This window comes from Taeniopygia guttata, chromosome 12 (assembly GCF_048771995.1).
Source record: "Taeniopygia guttata chromosome 12, bTaeGut7.mat, whole genome shotgun sequence".
NCBI lineage: Eukaryota > Metazoa > Chordata > Aves > Passeriformes > Estrildidae > Taeniopygia > Taeniopygia guttata.
Window position 1 is genome coordinate 4,707,435 of NC_133037.1, and position 17,503 is coordinate 4,724,937.

The 17,503-nt window shown below is 45.8% G+C and overlaps 1 protein-coding gene across 4 annotated transcripts in view; it reads left to right on the forward strand.

Annotated features, from left to right (window-relative positions):
• FRMD4B (FERM domain containing 4B) overlaps positions 1-11,103 on the forward strand; it is a 125,813-nt gene extending 114,710 nt beyond the window's left edge. For all 4 annotated transcript variants that reach the window (XM_072934924.1, XM_041718750.2, XM_002193048.6 and 1 more), the window contains exons 18-23: positions 2,485-2,541; positions 3,982-4,129; positions 5,272-5,397; positions 6,060-6,865; positions 7,401-7,533; positions 9,384-11,103. In XM_072934924.1, the coding sequence (XP_072791025.1) occupies positions 2,485-2,541; positions 3,982-4,129; positions 5,272-5,397; positions 6,060-6,865; positions 7,401-7,533; positions 9,384-9,504 (1,391 nt within the window). In that variant the 3' untranslated portion in view covers positions 9,505-11,103. The remainder of the gene's footprint in view (positions 1-2,484; positions 2,542-3,981; positions 4,130-5,271; positions 5,398-6,059; positions 6,866-7,400; positions 7,534-9,383) is intronic.
• The last annotated feature ends 6,400 nt before the right edge of the window (positions 11,104-17,503 follow it).

Consider the following 17,503-nt stretch of genomic DNA (forward strand, 5'->3'; position numbering starts at 1 on the left):
AAACTGCTGCATCTGATACACTCAGTGCACTGCTGTAGGCTGAGGGCAGAGTAGGCCACAGTTTTAGGAGCAAGCACAGGCATGTTCCAGCACCAGGTATGGGCTGAAGGTGCTGTGCACAGAAAGGCTGGCAGCAACACCTTGGGTGAAGCTTTTCTGATGCCTGAATTCCTGGTGTGATGAGTGCAGTTGTACATCTGAGCTGCCACATGCAACATCTCTTCCCCATCCCTCCCGTGGTGCTTCATTTCCAGCAGAAATAGGGCAGGCAGAGTTTTCTGCAGGATGGAGGACATTGCTTCTTGATTCAAAATTCCTCATTTCCCAGAAGTCATAAGTGAAGTTTCAGGAGTTTATGAATACAATTAGTAGCAAACAGATTTTTTTACTAAATCCATTTGCCACTGATGAGCACAGTAAAAGCAGATATTCTCAGCCCCTCTGTTCTGAGAGTGTCCTTCTCCTAAGGGGAGTGAGATTATTGCTGCTTTGTAGGATAATGTGTGAAAACCTGTTAGTATCCAAGGCAATTGAAGGAGTTTTGGATCCTTAGCCCTGACACACCACGGCATCACTGGGCTATCCATCATCACACAGTGATTATTCTGAAAGGCTGATGATCGGATTTAATGTGGCCCAGCTTGTTCCTGATTGACAGAGGGGAGGGAAACATCTGTTTTTCCTGTCTCTTGCTCACTCTTGGATACTGATTGTGGAAGGTCCTGTATTACCTGGGGCACCTGGTGTGTGGTAATGACCAGGAAGGCTGGTGAGCAGAGAGATCCATCCATCCTTGGGTGCCATTGTTGTTTTTGGCAGTTTCTTGCCCTGATGTCCAAGCCAGCAATCAGGAGCTGCATTCCCTTCCAGCTCTCACCCTGCAGCATGTGTTTGTTTACCTGCAGCAGAGCTGTCCCCTGCTTCAGTAATTGATTTTATGTGTAACCTTGTCATGGTCACCAGCAGTGCTCTCGGTTTCCAGGTCTGGGTTTCAGGAGGCTGAGCATTGATGAGTCACCTGAGTCTGTGAATCACTTGTTGGAAGCAATATGTTAAATAGTCCCATTGATTTATTGAATGAAACCATAGCTGTTTCCATCCCAGCCCCAAGGGTAGGAGGTGAAGGACATATTGGACTGCTTTCCATGTTCCACTTTCTCTTCCCTTTCCTTCCTCTCTAGCCCAGAGTTTCTTCCTCCATTGCAGGGAGTTGCACAGACCTGGGATTTAATTTCAGATATGTCACCGTATCTGAATATGTCAGCATTGCACACTCCTCTGAATCCAGCACTGTAGCTTAAGGCTGACTTTTTTCTTTTCCTCAGCAGGCTTTGTTCCTCCCCACACTGGGCCCAGTTCCATGTTTTACCACCCTGTGGTCAAATCCATATTAATCAGCTCCCCTGGAGCGTTTTCCCAGTGTCAGGTTGCAAGCAGAGCTGCAGCCCATCCTCGGTGGTCTGACAAGTCTCCCCAGGGCAGGGGCCAGTCCTGATTTTTGCTGGTTTTGAGCAGCTGCTCTATTTACTACATTCTTGTAACCAGAGCTTTCCTGGCAGCAAATTGTGACAGCAGGAGCAGTGTACATCGCACGTGCTCATGGTGGCTCAGGGCACAAGCAGGTGTCATACACAAAGTGGCTGCCACTGTCATTTTTTTGCTGCTTCCTTTCTCTCATGTTTGAAGATTCATGGAGGTTTTTACCCCACCAGTGCCATATTTTGCCAGAAACAGCCTAGGGATGGAGCTGTCTCTGGGTTAATTATCTCTAGTTCAGCCTCATTTCTCTGCTGCTGGTAGTCTGCTCCAAACCTGAGTGAGGACAGGCTGTTTCTCATTGTGTAGCATCAAGGTGAGACAGGTACAGTGAAGTGCTGTGAAAACAACAAAATGTAAAAGAAACAAAAAATTACTATGCCCATGTAACAGTTCCTGTTTTCTGTGTTGCTAGAATTTGCATTACCTTGATGGAAATCAGTGGAATTACTCTGGATTGATCTTAATTTAATTGAAACAGGATCTGTATACTGATTAAACATTAGAAAGTCAGTGCCAAATTTTAAAAGGCTCTTTGTACCTACCTGGTGGGGTTTCAGGTGTACCTAGAGGAGATTAGCTGCTAACAGCCAAGATCTACATGTCTGTATAGGTTCCTGACTCCTACTGAAGCACCAAAACACCCTGTGAGATCTGTTGGAAGTGGGGTGGAAAACACCTTTGTAAATCTTGGCCTGATTCCTGCTGCAGATTAAAAAAGAAAAAAAAAGTCTCCTTTGATAATTACCTGGGTCACTTGCTGAACTGCAGTGAACACACAGAGTGTTGATGTACCAGGATTGTCTTCAGGCTGTGGTGGCTAAAGAGTGAGGATTGCAGTGTTAAAAGTATCAGCTGCCTCTGAAACTCTAGAAAATAAACTGTTATTAAGATATTTGTAAATTGATTTGATTCTTTTATGCTTAAAGTGTTTGTTTTTATTCACAGATGATATAATTCCATCCGAGAGCAGCTCCCTGTCAGACACAACCACCTATGATGATGGTATGATGCTTATCCTTTTTTCCTCCAAGAAGTTTGCCCATTCAGAGACATTTCTTTGACTTAATGTCCATTGGCATGTCCCATCCTTGGAAATGTTCAAGGCCAGGCTGGACAGGGCTTTGAGCACAACCTTTTAGGGGAATGTGTCCCTGCCCCTGGCAGGGAGTTGGAATGAGATGAGCTTTAAGGTTCCTTCCAGTACAAGTCATTATAGGATTCTATAATTTTGGTGGCTCTTAATGATAAATTACTTTATAGCAGAGGAAAAAATAGCTGCTCAGGAATATCTTTCCTCCTAATGAATTAGTTTTTGAAAGTTCCTGCTCTGTGAGCTGACCTGAGTCATCTTCAGAGAAGGAAGGTTGTTTTAACATGACCAGCCTTCAAGCTGAGAACCCTGTGAGTGTCCCTAGGGCCTGGCCTAGAACTGAAGGACTTACAAATTGGAAGAATTAGCCCAGCCCTTCTGCCCTTACAGCTACCATAAAACTTGGAGAAAGGTGGAACAGTCACAGATACTAATGCTCTATTTACGTTTATCTGTTCCCTAGTGAGCTTGCATCTTGCAGGGTTGGTGTTTGCTCAGCTTACTCATTTCACACACACACCCACAGACACACTCACACCCTGTTCCACAAGGTGGAAAGGACTTGGCCTGCCTCTCCCTTAAACTGGATAATCGTCATTTGGGGACAAACATTATCTAAATTATTACTCACTTTTCAGTTCAGGCCTGATTCTGATCTCGCTTTGTCCCAGTTTTAGACTTGTACAAACCAGGTGGTGCTATAAAATGGATTTACACCTGATTTCTGCTTGTACAAGTAGAAGTGGAGCCAGGCTTGTGCACATGTTCTCTGTGATGCTCATCCTGCATTTATATGTATTAGTTGGAGTTTCCTGTTGGCTCTGTCAGGACCTGGTTGTGCCCTAAGCAAAGTGAGAACAAGGATCAAACCCAATCTTCCCAATTGCCTTCAGCCAAATGTGTCTGTCAGTTGTCTTTGCTCATTCAGTCGCTTTTGAAGTCAGTCTCTTTCAGGTTGTGTTTCAAAACTAATTCTTAAAATGTCGTTTTCAAGAGCTGGAAGGTGAGAGGAACTGGCCTTTGCAGAGGCTGAACTTGTCTGCTTGGCTCTGGAAGGGATTGCTCTGCAAACAGATGTTTTTTCCCAGGAAGTTCCATTCTGTGATCTGGCACAGCCCCAAGCCGGGTGTAGTCTCCAGAGGAGTCAGTGCTGCTGGGATCTGTAGGAGCCTCCATGATGTCCTGTCTGTGTGGAGAGAGCTCAGTGCAGGCAGGAAATCTTTTCTAGATCCACAGCTCCTGTCATTTTCTCTGTACTTGGAAAGCACTTCTCCTTAGGGACCACAGATTTACACACAGAGCAAAAATATCACAGATTTTGCTCTAACAAAGTGCATATACCTTTCCAACAGGCAGTGAATCACTTCCTGCAGCAGCACAGAGACCCAGCTCTGCACAGCTTTCTCCAAGACTTCCCCCACCAAAGTCCCTTGGCGTGGAGAGAATTCATCTCAGGAAGTCATCCATGAACGAGCAGCTCTTGGAAAGCAGACACTCCAGGTAGGCACACCTCCCTGCTGCTGCACTCTGCACCTGCTGGCATGAGCTGCATCCTTCCCGTCCCTGCTGAGCATTCCAGCAGAGCCCACTGCCTCCTTGCTCTTCTGGGCTTGCAGGGTTTGGGGATGGGAGCTGAATTTCCTGGCTAGGAACAACAGTGTGGATAAGCAGATGACACATATCTCAAAACCAAAGAGTAGCGTACATTTTTGTGAAGAGGGTTGAGACAGGTGAGAAATGTAATAGCAAGGGCGGCATTTAAGGAGTTGTTCGTGCTGTCATTCTTTGTGTCAGTTTCTGGGTTTTTTCAGTGTTCATTTAACAACTTGTCATTTTCCTGATGGCTGTGTGTAGTGGATTCAGGCAGCACCAAACCCTACCCATCCGTCCTGATGGCATCAGTATTTCAGCAGGTGCATTATCAAAGCAGACATAATTCTGCCTGATGGAGAATTCTCTGTTTACAAGCAGAGTTACTGGGATTCAGACAGCTTCCATCACTACTGTCAGCTGTATGTTCATCTCAAATCTATGGTATTTGTGCACTTCATGAGCTAGAACAGCTCCCTGGAGCACATCAAGAGCAGTAGGTTTGCAGGTGATTGTGTGATCGTGTCAGACCTGGTGCTAGCTAGCAGCTGTACCCAGTGTATGGATTCCCACTGATCCTCAGATTGTTTGGGCTGTCTCGTGTGAGCAGGCTGTTAAAGACACGCTTAAGAAGGTTTTAGAGTCTTGAGCAATGCTATGTCTTGCTTTTTTTCTCATCTGTCCCTCAAGAGTATCAGAACACTCCTCCACATGAAGTTCAGAAGTCAAATTATAGCCATATGTACCCGTTCAACTGTGATGTGCTTCATTTGAAAACTGAATTAATTTACTTCTCTGTTACCTGCTCTGTCTCTCCTCAGTGGTTCTGTCCTTTGGCAGAAACTTGTCCTTCTGATCATCCTGTGAAAACCTCCCTTGAACCACAGGAAAGGGTTGCATTTTTCTTCCTATTTACAACTCCGTTTCTCACACATCCAGTTAAGTTTGTTCCACCCTTTCTTTAGTTTCTGCAAGACTTCAGGTGCCCGTGGTCGTTGTGCTGTGACCTGTGGGACGTTTTAACCTCACTGGGCTTCTCTCCTTTGCTGCAGGGACGTGCTTTCGACGCACAGCAGCCCCTTCCGCACGCTGGAGCGGCCGGCGCAGCCCCACGGTGGGAGGAGCATGCCCACCACCCCCGTGCTGACCCGCAACGCCTACAGCAGCAGCCACCTGCAGTAAGGGACCCCTGCTTTGCCTGCCTCTCCCAGCTGGGGAAGCACGAGAGTAAAAACAAATGGTGTTAGGAGGGCGAAGGGTCATTCGCTGAGCAGTTTTCCCACAAGCAGGTTAAGGTTTTCATGTTGCTTAGAGACATTACTATGGGAAGCCAGCTGTAATGTGAGCTCAGTCTGTGCTGTTAGACAGGTGACAATCCATGCTGGAGAAGGAGAGATGCTAGGAATGCTTAGAACGTTATCAAGAGCTCAAGGTTTGTAATGCAGCCTTGAGAGACAGATCCAAAGGAAACCCATCTTGCCATGTTCTGCTCCAAGATCGTTGCTTGTGTAGGCTTTTCCTTTCTAAAAGCTGAGGGAGCCCTCCTGTAAATCATTACCAAATGTGTGTCTGTGACCTTAGCTCAGTGTGTCCCTGTCACAGATTAACCTTGCTCAGCCTGACAGATTATTGTAAGGCAGATCTCCTACTGTTGCAGCCAATACAAAACTCAGCCAAACTGATTTCTGTGCATTGCAAATACTCTGTGGAAACATAAGGCAGGATTTGTGTTGTGCTTGGACTGGGGAGGCAGCTGACCTGTCCTTGTGTGCTCTCCCCAGCTCTGTGTGTACATTTGTGTGAGACTGCCTTTAACCAGCCAACATCTGTGTTGTTCTAGGCCAGATGTTTCCCCACACCACTGCCGGCAGCGCAGCGGAAGTCTGGAATCCCAGACCCACCTGCTGTCCGAGACTCCTGCTGAAAAGACAACCTTCTCCCTCTCCAAGTCCCAGCGGAGCAGCAGCACAGAGATCCTGGACGATGGATCATCCTACACCAGCCAGTCGAGTGCGGAGTATTACTGTGTGACACCCACTCCCAACCCCTATTACACCACTCAGACTCTGGACAACAGGACCAGGGGTCGAAGGCGGTCAAAGAAACACAACATTTCTGCTGCAAGTTCAGGAAGCATGCCAAACCTGGCCCATAAGGACGTCCGCAGTGGTGTCTTCCACAAAAATCAGGAGCAGCCTTCCTCTAATTACTATATCTCTGGATACTCCCCGTACACCGAGCCTGACGTTTATTACAACGGGGGATACGTTTATGAGAGTGACACGGAGGGGCAGTACAGCGTCAACCCCTCCTACCGCTCATCGGCACACTATGGATACGAGCGGTACAGGGAATTCCGCTCCTACCACGAGGACGAGGTGGACAGAGTTCCACACAACCCCTACGCAACCCTGAGGCTCCCGAGGAAGCAAGTTGCTAAAACGGAGCACATAACCAAAAACATTCACAAGGCCTTAGTAGCAGAGCACCTCCGTGGCTGGTACCAGCGTGCCTCCAGCCAGAAGGAGCAGGGTCACAGCCTGCAGGCAGGCTTTGAGTCTGACAGAGGATCTCAGAGGAGTTTGGGCTTCGCTGGTCTGCAGACGCCGTGCTCGCCGAGCAGTCGGGTGTCGTCTTTCTCTTCGGGTAATGTCTGATTTCATCTGTGTTTTTCTAAGTCCTTGCCGTGCTTCCAGTTCTGCCCCCGTCACTGTCTCAGCGAAGCCAGGCCAGAGCTCTGTCCTGAAAGGTAGATGAGGAGCCAAGTAGGATCTTGTTCTGTTTTGGAAGGAAGGTCTTGCTTGTTATCTTCTCCTGAGGGTAAATCAGGCTTTTGCTCTTTGTGTAAACATGGTAACCCACAGAAGGACAAAGAGCATTGGAGTTTGACAGGTATATTTAGCAACTAGAAGCAGTGTACAAAGCTTCGTGCCATGTAAATGCAGTGGCTGTGATGGCTTCCAAAGTACAGTCCAGTGAGCATCACTGACTGTGTCAGAAAGCACTTTGAAAGCTACAGAATACCACCTGCACAGGGCTTGTAAATCATATTTTGTATTTGCATTGTCTTCCCATGTCCTGCAAAGCCCAACAGAGATCGCTGATGAAAATTGTCCTGTTTGCCTCAGCTGATTTAGCTGAAGAAAGGTGTAATTTGTTGTAATCCTTTTTGAAATTCCAGCATCTTCTACAAACACTGCAGGGAACTGGAGAAACCCCCTTGCACTGGGACTTTCAGACTACGATACGTTGTCTCATTCCTCCTATGCCAGCTGTTATGGGAATGTTTATGGCAACCTTCCTTTGCAGAGCAGGTGAGTAGAATATGTATTTTCTGCCCTTCCTCTTGCATGTCACTGGCTCTTAAATCTTCTGAGCAGATCAGCTTGATTCCAAAGAGCCAGGATGAAAAGTATTTATGAAATTGATGTTATGCGGGCAGGTTTTCTGTGTGGAGCAGATGAAATGTACCACCACTAACTGTACCCCGACACTGAAGGAAGTGGGCAGTAGTCGTAGTGAAGGATGAACTCATCGGTGGCACAACTTTTTCCTGTGGCTGGTGCAGGACAATCAAACATCTTGCACCCCCTGGTAGCTGTGATGCTCTGGGCAGTGATGCAGGCGGAGCTCACAGTGAGCCCAGTCCCTCTGATGGGGGGACTCTCCTGAACCCCATCAGCAGTTTCCCAGGACACAGTCCCCTTGGGTTCACGAAGCTGTAGTGCTTGTGCTGATAAACTTTTGGAAAAACAAGAAAACACCTCTCCAACCTCACATCTGAGGTGGTGCCACCTCTGCCAAGTGCATCTCCCTTGGCAGAGCTGAACCTGGGAGCCATGGGGGATTGTCGTCATTGGACACGAAATGAGTACACAGAAGCTTGGTAAATTCAAAAGAGAAAAAGACCTAGTTTTATTCAAACATCTGGTATTTATAGAATTCTAAAGGTGACTGTGGACTGGAGGATACCACCTCTCCAATCACACAGGTCTAAAGATCAATTAATGATTTCTCTCCACACACAGAGAAATATGTAAGCTATTCTATTTATACGTGAAATTGTGTGGGAACTCTGACTCTCAAATATGTAAACATTATCAGAAGGATAAAGAAGTTTTATGAGAACTTTAAAACTTTCAAAAGAACTATAAAAGAAAAATGTAACACTTTTTAAAATCAAGGCAACAGGGGATGTGCTCCTGTTTGCAGGCACCCCCTGCTTGTGGAGGCTCTCCCAAGGGCTGCAGAGAGCCATGGCTCTGCTTGGTCCTTGCAGGAAATCCTGCAGCTCTTGCTGCTTCTGCATGGCATTTTTGGTGTGTCCCCCCCACTGCAGAACACTTGGCTGTCAGGACAGAAAGCTCCTGCCCTGGGGAATGACTCTGCCCCCACAAATGCCATCACATTTAAATACACTTATGCTCGGTGTAATAAATACCCCACGTGTGCCTCCTGCTTTGTGGGTTGCAGTTTATGCTTGCTGCCAGACCGACTTGTGTGAAAATACTGAATTTTTAATTCTGTTTGTTTTAAAATAAATGGAAGTGTAAGGGAATACATAAAAGCTGTTGTTAGATCCCTTTTTTTTCCTAAGCTAAGTGCTATGGGCTGTTTTACTGAAGTGATTTTAAAATATCTATGGCAACAGTGTTTAAAAATACTGTTTCTACTAATTTTTTAATTTCTTATAATTGAGCTTTGAAAATTCTGCTTGTATTAGCAGCTTTATTTAAATGAGGTTCATTAGCTATTAATTTTCCATATTCTGAATCACTTGTCTTATTGTTCATCTGCTTTATTTTCTGCTTTAATGTGATCATGGCAAACAAGCAATCAGTACATCCAACAGTCTTGACAGAGCTCAAGGCCAGGTTGGAGAGGGCTTGGAGCAACCTGGTGTAGTGGAAGGTGTCCCTGCCCAGGGCAGGGATGTTGGAACAAGATGAGCTTTAAGGTGACTCCAAGCCAAACCAGTCTGTGGTACTTTGAGCAGCTGAGATTGCTCTTGCACACAACTTAACTGATTACAGCATAAAAAATGGGTTTATGCTTGGAGGCAAACTCAAAATAACCAGCATAACTTTGAGCCCAAGGGAGGTGCATGAATTTAAGGGCCTGGGGAAGACCCTCAGCTGATCCTGGTGCCGTGTCTGTGTTGCAGGACCTACGTGGAGCCGAGCCAGCTGGGCGGGGACGAGGAGGATGGTTTGGAGGCAGAGGTGCCCAGCAGCGAGCAGAGGCTGTTCTGGCACGAGGACTCCAAGCCCGGGACGCTGGTGTAGCCCCCGTGAGCCCCTCATTCATTCCCACCCCTGCGTGCCTTGCACAAAACGTCGCCACGCCGAGGCCCACCTCGGGCAGAACTTGCAAAAGGAACAAAAAGAGGAAGCAGGCTAAGGCTGTTCTGCTGGAAAGGTGGAATTTGGCATTCATAAGGACTGTAGCAAGCTGACAAAGTCTTACCACGAATGGCGTTTCTTTGTGAATCCCTACAGCCCAGGGCAAGCCACAGTTCATCTATGACCAGATGCAGCACTTGGTTGAAGTATTTATATTTAGCAAGCACTTTTTGGGAAGATTGGAAGGTCTTGAAGGCAAACCTCAGAGGAAAAAAAAAATGTGAAAAGGAGACTCTTATGGAAAAACCAGGAATTACAGGAGCACAAGTCTGATGTCTGAAAGAAGAAGGAAAAATGAAAATTTATTCTGCCATGGCTTATGAGGACCTGGAAGAGGTTTCATGGGCTTATGAAGGATAGATCTGTGTGCGTGAGTGAGGCAAAGGGTGACTGAACCAGTATTGGAACATTACTTGAAGGAAGGCTGGATTTTTTTTTATTATGGAGGTTTGAATGAGTCTGTCCAGTTTTTGGGGTGTTGTTAAGAGTGTTTGTTAGCACCACGAGCAAGTTCTGGAAAGAATAAAAATTTGCCGACACATACATCATGTAAAACTAATAACTAGTTGTGGATTCAGAAACAGAAGCAGTGAACTTTGAATTCTCTTTTCCATGATAAAACATAATTAATAACAGCCCATTTAATGACCTTTCCATGGTACAACTTCACTGTGTGGAGGAGTAGGCAAATTTTCACCGTGGCTGCGCGGTGACCCCCGTTCAGCAGGTGACAGTGGCACGTTGCTGTGCCACAGTGGGTCAAGGATCCACAGTGGGGAGCCCCAGGGAACAATTTGGTAGCAGTGGCCAGTATCTTAAGGTGGATGCAAACACAAACAGCCAAGTGGGTGCCTTAAAATGAGGGGCATTAGGATTGTACCACGAGTCACCTGAACCGCCAGGTGCGTTGCAAAGTCACTGAGTGACAGAACAGCCTTTCACAGAACCATTTGTGTAGGGAAAAAACCTGTGACTGCAGTCTTGATTTAAGAGGGATAAACCTACCTCAGGTCATCCATCTGTAGGAACAAACTGGCACGGGGTTATCCTGCCTGATTCCTGATGACTCGTCTGCATATGGTAAAATCTCTCTCGTTTCTCAGCTGTACTGTGCTTCAGGATTCCAGAAATGGTGCTCTTTTGTTCTTTTATACAGAAGATTAGTTACTCCTTGTTCATATTGTGAATAGAAAGGTTTCTGATAAACTTTTTTGACTTTTTTTACCAGTATTCCAGAGCATGTAATATATACAGAAGGACACACTTGTTAAGCTGGTACTTAGTTGTTTGTATTAGGGTCGCGATTTGGAATTAAATGAACAAAAACAAAATAAAAAATAACTTATTTCCTTGGTTTTGCATATTTGTATAGCCTTCTAGAAATGCGAAAGCTCTTTTTGCTTATTCTTTTACTACTCCTGAATTTTTTAGACCTATTATTTTGTATAGGTCAATAAACTAAAAAGTGTGCTACCAAAACCACTTCAGCATTCCTCCTGTTTCTCCTTGAGTGCTTGGGAAAGTGCAGTGTGTGTTATTTCAGGGCTTTGAAGTGAATCACCATGGTCTGATTTCTTTTGGCCTGTGGTGTTGGGTGGGGTGCAGGGGGTCAGTGGTCTCATCTGAAGGAAGGTTGGCCCCAGGCAGGTCAGAGATCCCAAAACATCAGAGTATCAGGTCAGAATTTCTGCTTCTCCATCAGCTGTACTGAGGGAGCCAAGCTGGGCTCTCTCAGCATCTCTACAGTGATAGAGGTGGTGTTGTGTTGTTGAAAATGCTTCTCGCTCATCTGTCCTTCCACTAGGAATTTCCACAGCCTTTCTCATTTGGAATGTGGCTTTGAGGGTTTGTGCTGCTCAAGTGCTGGGTCCTCTTTGGAATTTGTGCCCCCTGAGACACCCACCTATCTGCAGGAGTGACTTGGGTGTCAGATGTACAACTGCTTCTGCAGCCTGGTCACCCAGCAGCTGAGATTATTCAGTCTCACTCTCTTCAGAGTTGTCATTCCCTACATTTTGTGGTGTCCATAAACATCACAACCACCACTGAATTTTATTCTTATTTCCAGGTTGCTGGCAAAAAGAGGTATTTAAAAAAAACTGCAGGTGTGCCCATTGAAATGACACTACTTTAGCATTTCTCAAAGCAGCATTTGGGGTTTGCTGGCAAGTTCTTCATGCATTGAGTGCTCCCTGCTGCTACAAACCACCAGGGCTTTGAGCAGGAAGCTGAGCGGTCCCAAATCCAGTTCCTTGCCCAGAGCTCATGGAATCAGCACTATCAAAGCTTTTCCTACAGAAAGGAAATGAGATGTGTAACAAGGCCTGTGGCCCATTTAAAGCTTTGTTTGCAATCCTTTCTTTTAGTGCTTTTAACGGAGTTCTGTGTTGGCTTTTCCATCAGCATTCAGGATTTAGCTCAGCCCAACACATCCGTGTTGGCACAGCACTGGCACTCAGCCTGGCCTCCCAGCTCACTGGGACAGTGGTTTTGGATGAAGTTGTTGAGAAGATGGGAATCTGAGGTGGGTTTGGGCTGAGGATGCTTGCTGTATTTGGGGGTATTGTCTATAAAACCTCTAGGGCCAGAGTTCAAAGCCTGGTTGTGGTTTCCAGTTAGCAAGGGCTGAGCAGAGGAGCTGGAAATGGAAGTGGGATGGTGGAGCTGTAGCTCTCAAGCCCCTCTTGTCATTCTCCACATTCCTGGCTCTGCAAAGGTTTTGTTTTCAGGAACTTCTATGAGGGATGGAAATACAAAATGAAGAAGGTGGCCTGGAAGAAGAGAATAAAAATATCCAATTTTTCTCAGATGTTGCTTAGGGTCAGTCTTGGGTGGCAAAGGAGAGAAAGGAAACCCATGATGATCCTGTGGCATCTCCTGCCTATCAAGGGAGCTGCTGCTGCACCCAATTGTTGCCCAGTACCTTTAACTTTGCCCCTTGCAGATTTCCAGCTTGCTTTGTTGCATTTCTGGAGTGATCTTTTGATGCTGATGTACAACTGTTCTCAGAAATAAGTCTGTATACTGCAGCTGAGGGGGTAATAAAGACGTAATCATTATCTTATTTGTTCACAGCTGAAATACAAATTGCCTGTGCTTTGTTTGAATTCCTATCTCATCTCTGTGTAGCTGTTTAATCACAGCCTGCCTCTCCAGGATAACTGAGGACATCTAGTGCCTGACAGCAGAGTTGAAGAGAGGAGCATTCCTGCCCCTTGTGCTCCTCTGGAATCCTTCCTGACCCTTTGAGTATGAAGAAATATCTAGAAATTCTTATTTGGTAATATCAGAACAAAGCCAGGAGGTGAACAAGGTGAAACACCAGACCCACAGGGTTTTATTTTACAAACATCTCCCTCTTCAGCAGGTAGATGCTGCTGATGAGAGTGTGGAGGGAAAATAAAGCCCCACTTAAATCAGTGTGTAGTGGAGTGATTTTGAGTGCTTTGAGTTAAAAAGGAGACCCAATTCTTCCCAGGAATCCTTAAAAAGGAATTTGGGCGCTGAGCTAAAATAAGCCATGCCTGATATTTTTAATTACTGTCTGCTTCTTCTCTGCTGTTTTGAGCAAAAATACTCTGATATGGGAGGACAAACAGTGATGGGAGTTGCCGTGAGCCCCGTGGGAGGCTGGTGTTGGACATTCCTCAGTGCAGGGACCAGGAGGGATGAGGCTCAGGCCAGGAGCCCCTTCCCTAACACAGGAAAAATATTTTAAGATCACTAATCTTTGAAATTCACCTGACTATGTGAATGAAACTTTTTGGTCAAGGAGACTCAATATGTGACTCCTGTAGGTTTCTGCTGACTTCTCATTTATGATCTTGGATTTGCTCAGCTGAAGTGTGAAGAATGCAGCCAGCAGTGTTTGCAGCTCCTGGGTGGGTGAGAAGCCTTCACCATGACCCAGCCTGTCCCAAAACGTGTGTAGGAAATACTCTAAAGATGTAAAGACTGAAGGTTTGCTCCATCTTCTGGGCTTTGGGATCGTTGCAGGAGAGCTGCTCCTGAGCCTGGGGAGAGGCTCCCTGTGCTTGCCTGGCTCTGCCTGGATACCTTCACACTACTTCTAGGAAGATTTCTGCATTCTACACTATTCTTCCATCTCCTTTGTACTTTTCTGTCATATTTAATGCATTTCTAGGATATAAAACTGACAGCCTCAGCTACAGCAGGGCCTCACACAAGAAGTGAAGTCTCTCTCAGTGAAATCTCTCCCAGGGCAGGATTTATCATCAAAGTTTTTACCCTGTGCTCTGCTGGAGCAAATGAAGCCTGAGGTGACATTTCCTCCTTGGAAGAAGGGGCAGTGTGAGTTGTGGTCGGTGCTGGTAGCCCGGGAGGACACAAAGGTCAGTGCCTTAATGACAGAGGAGCAAGATTCTAACAAGAAGCAGCCAGCTCCTTGCCATCCATCCACCTTGGTTATCCCTGTCTGTGCCTTATGATGAAGGGACTCACCATAAATCCTTCAGCAAGTCCTTGACTGCAGAGGGACGTGCTCTGCCCCCCTGGACATCTCCTGCCCTGTTCCAGCACAGCAGGAAGGAGTCTCAATTTCTATTTCATCATTAGAGTGCCATCAAAGAGCTGCAGATGGGAAGAGTTTGCAGCCAGCCAGGGCTCAGCTGGAGTAACTTTAGAAGAAATCCTTGCACCTGCTGCCAGCCTGAGGTTAGGGGAGGACGTGCCCCATGTGGACAGAACGAGGTGGCCATGTGGCCTTTGCAGCATCACTGCCTGTGGGCACATTTTGTGGCAGGAGGACATGAGGTGTGGGGCTGTGGTAGGTTTGGATGCTGCAAAAGAAAGATAAACCCTATTTCAGTGTGAAAGGTGACATTGTTTCCTAGGATGGCTGTTTCTCATCTGATTTACTTACGCTGAATTCAGTGTTTCATATAAATGTGGAGGTGATTGCTCCTTGCTAAGGTTATGATGTGGCTTCTTGAAGAATCCTTGACATCGTGTTACTGCAGTTCTGATTTAATAGTGCTGCCAGGCTACATTGGGAGTGAAAATACAGATTTGGCCTAAAAAGAAAGGGTACATTTTAATTCTAGCCACTGGTTTCCTGGTTTTAGCATGAGGCTTTTACCACTCCTGGGTTTGATGTTTTGTTTTGTTTTGTTTATTTTTTCCCCTGCAAACCCAGAACGCAGATAAATTGTAAGAATAAAGGTAGAGTTAGCAGTAAATAATTGCTGAATTGCACATGCTGTCACAGACAGGTCCTTACACAGTTTTCAGGGAGATTAATGTCTTCTCTCAAGGTCTGAGCTTGCATTTCTGATGCAAGTATTGAATCTCTGAGCCTGTTTGGCACACAGATTTGGAATAACAAGCTCTCTATTAATAGTGGTAAACATTTGGGTAAATGCCCTGTGTAATGCCCATGGGCAGTGTGAGGTTCAGTATTGTAAATGCAGGTGAATCTAATGGGAAGAAATGACAATGTTTGACTCCATTTAGAAGGCTGAATTATGTTTTTATTATAACTGTGCTAAAATACATTAATATACTATATAAAAGGAGGATACTAAAACTACATACTACTTTCTCTGACTCTTATCTCTGACTCTAACACAACTCGTGACCTTCTCTGAGAGCCCAGCCCCAGGTGGGTTGGATTGGCCATCAGCTCAAACAATCCTCACCAGAATCCAATCAAGCAATCACCCCAGGGAAACAATTCTCCAGACACATTCCACATGGGAAAAACAGGGAGCAGAAATAGAAATTATTTTCTCTTTCACTTCTCTCTGTGCACCTCTATGAAAAATCTTGAGCAGGAAAAAATGTGTGTACCACGGTTCAGCCTCGTGTTGGTCTCATTTCCAGGTGAGCTGTGCCCATCAGACAGGAGCCAGGGCTGCCCCAGGGTCTCTGTCCCCAGCCAGTCCCTGGTGCAGGGCTTGGTGTCCCCTTCTGCTGGCCATAACCAGCCTCAGCTCTGTCCCAAAGGAGGTGAAGCCCCACTGAGGCAGCTCAGGGCACATTTTGGGTTTGCCCATGGGTGAAAAGTCCCAGGTAGAGGCGTGGCTCAGTCCCTGAAGTTGTAGTCAGGTAACAAACATCATGAATTGCCTGCTCCCCATAAAATAGCAAAATTACTCATGGTCTCTCACAGACCTGTTTTTATTCACCACAGGGCTGGTTTCCAGCTCCTTTTGGCAGCTGTTAGCACTGTGCTTTGGGAAGAAGAGGTAACAAACCACCACCCAGGGATGAAAACATTCAGGTATTTACAAATGCTTCACCAAGGTCGCATAAACAACAAGCTGGGAAAGGAAAATACCAAGTTAGCAGAAACCAGTGCTGAGTGTTTCAGCATTTTGCCCATGTTTGTGCTATGAATGATATCTGGGAGCAGAAATTCCCTCCTGCAGCCCCAGAACTGCTCTGTGTAACAGAACAGGGTGCAGAGCAGCCCCCCTGGCTGTGTTGGGAGTGCTGCTCCGGCCTCTTTAGAATGTGGTCAGTAAAAATTATCTGGGAGATGGCAGGAGAGGTGTAGTGCTGTTCAGTGGCAAGCAGGCCCAGAAAGTCAGTCTTTGGGGGTCAGATTTGGAACAGGTTTTGGCTCTGAATGGGGCAAAGGTTTGTCCTGGGTCAGCCCAGACTGCCAGGATCAGCTCAGTTGGCTTTAGTGTCATCTCCAGACCCCCACCAGCAAAATCTCAGTGCCAATGTTCATATGTGGGGCTGTCTCCTACCCCAAAATCATGGAGGTTTTGATATTTTTTAATGGTTTAAACAATTGAAATTATTTAGAAATCAATTTGCTGATTATTTAACCCTTTTTGATACAAACCAAGGCATACACATCTGATTTGCCAATGCATTTCCCTACAGGATTGCTTTGGACAGGCCACTGTGGGTGGTCAGTGTCCTGCCCCAGGCTGAAATGTTCTGTCCTTGATTTCTGTCATAACCAAAGTCTTCTCCATGCTCCCTTTTTCTCCCTTCACTTGTTAATGTTTTTTTTTTTCGCTGTAATCAAGAAGGTGGATGATGACAGAGGTTGTTTCCTACTGCACTGGTACTGTAGCTGCTCTCAGATTTCTCTAAAAATGGAAACTAAAAAAAAAAAATATATATATATATATATAAAAATCACCAAGTTCTTTTTGGGGGAAGCAAATTAGAAGCATCCAGGTCCCACTGAAACAGGAGACACATCTCTGCTTGTTTCTCTAGAGGCAGAGGAAATTACAAGACATCAACCCAGTGATGATGGGAGAGATGATGGGAGATGATGAGAGATCTCAGCACAGTGACATGTGGTGGTTGGTTGAGCTGGGGCAGCAGTGGAGGGCTCATACCCCCATCCCTGCTGCTCCCTCCTCCCTGACCCAGCCTGCTGTGCCTGCTGCTTCTCACAGGGTTTGACTTTGCAGCTCCCTGTCTTGGGCAAATACTTCTAAAGTCAGATGTCCTTACTCTATTTAAGCAGCAAACTTAATCTGATATATTTATATCTGGAAGAGTTTGGAGATGTGGTGAGTGATTTTTTTTTTCCCCTTGGTGTTTTTCCCACAGGGTGTCTCTCTATGACTGCTCCCATTCCTCAGTGGTTGTTATTGTTCAGATCCCACCATCTGATCCTTTATAATCCCTGTATTGGGTTACACTGCATTGCTGGACATGCTTGCTGTGTGCTACTGATTGTCAATTTTAGACTCTCCCATCAGCCTACGAGTTTCTTAAAAGTAATGCAAGGTTATGTTACATGGGCACATTCTCTGACTTGTTCCAGTTGCATTTGGAAATGCCACAGATTAGTAATAGAGGGAATTAATGTGGGGGGATTTCTAAGAAAAAAAAAAACAACAACATTATAGAAATTGCTCTCCAATATTTGGCCACAGCATGTGTCCCA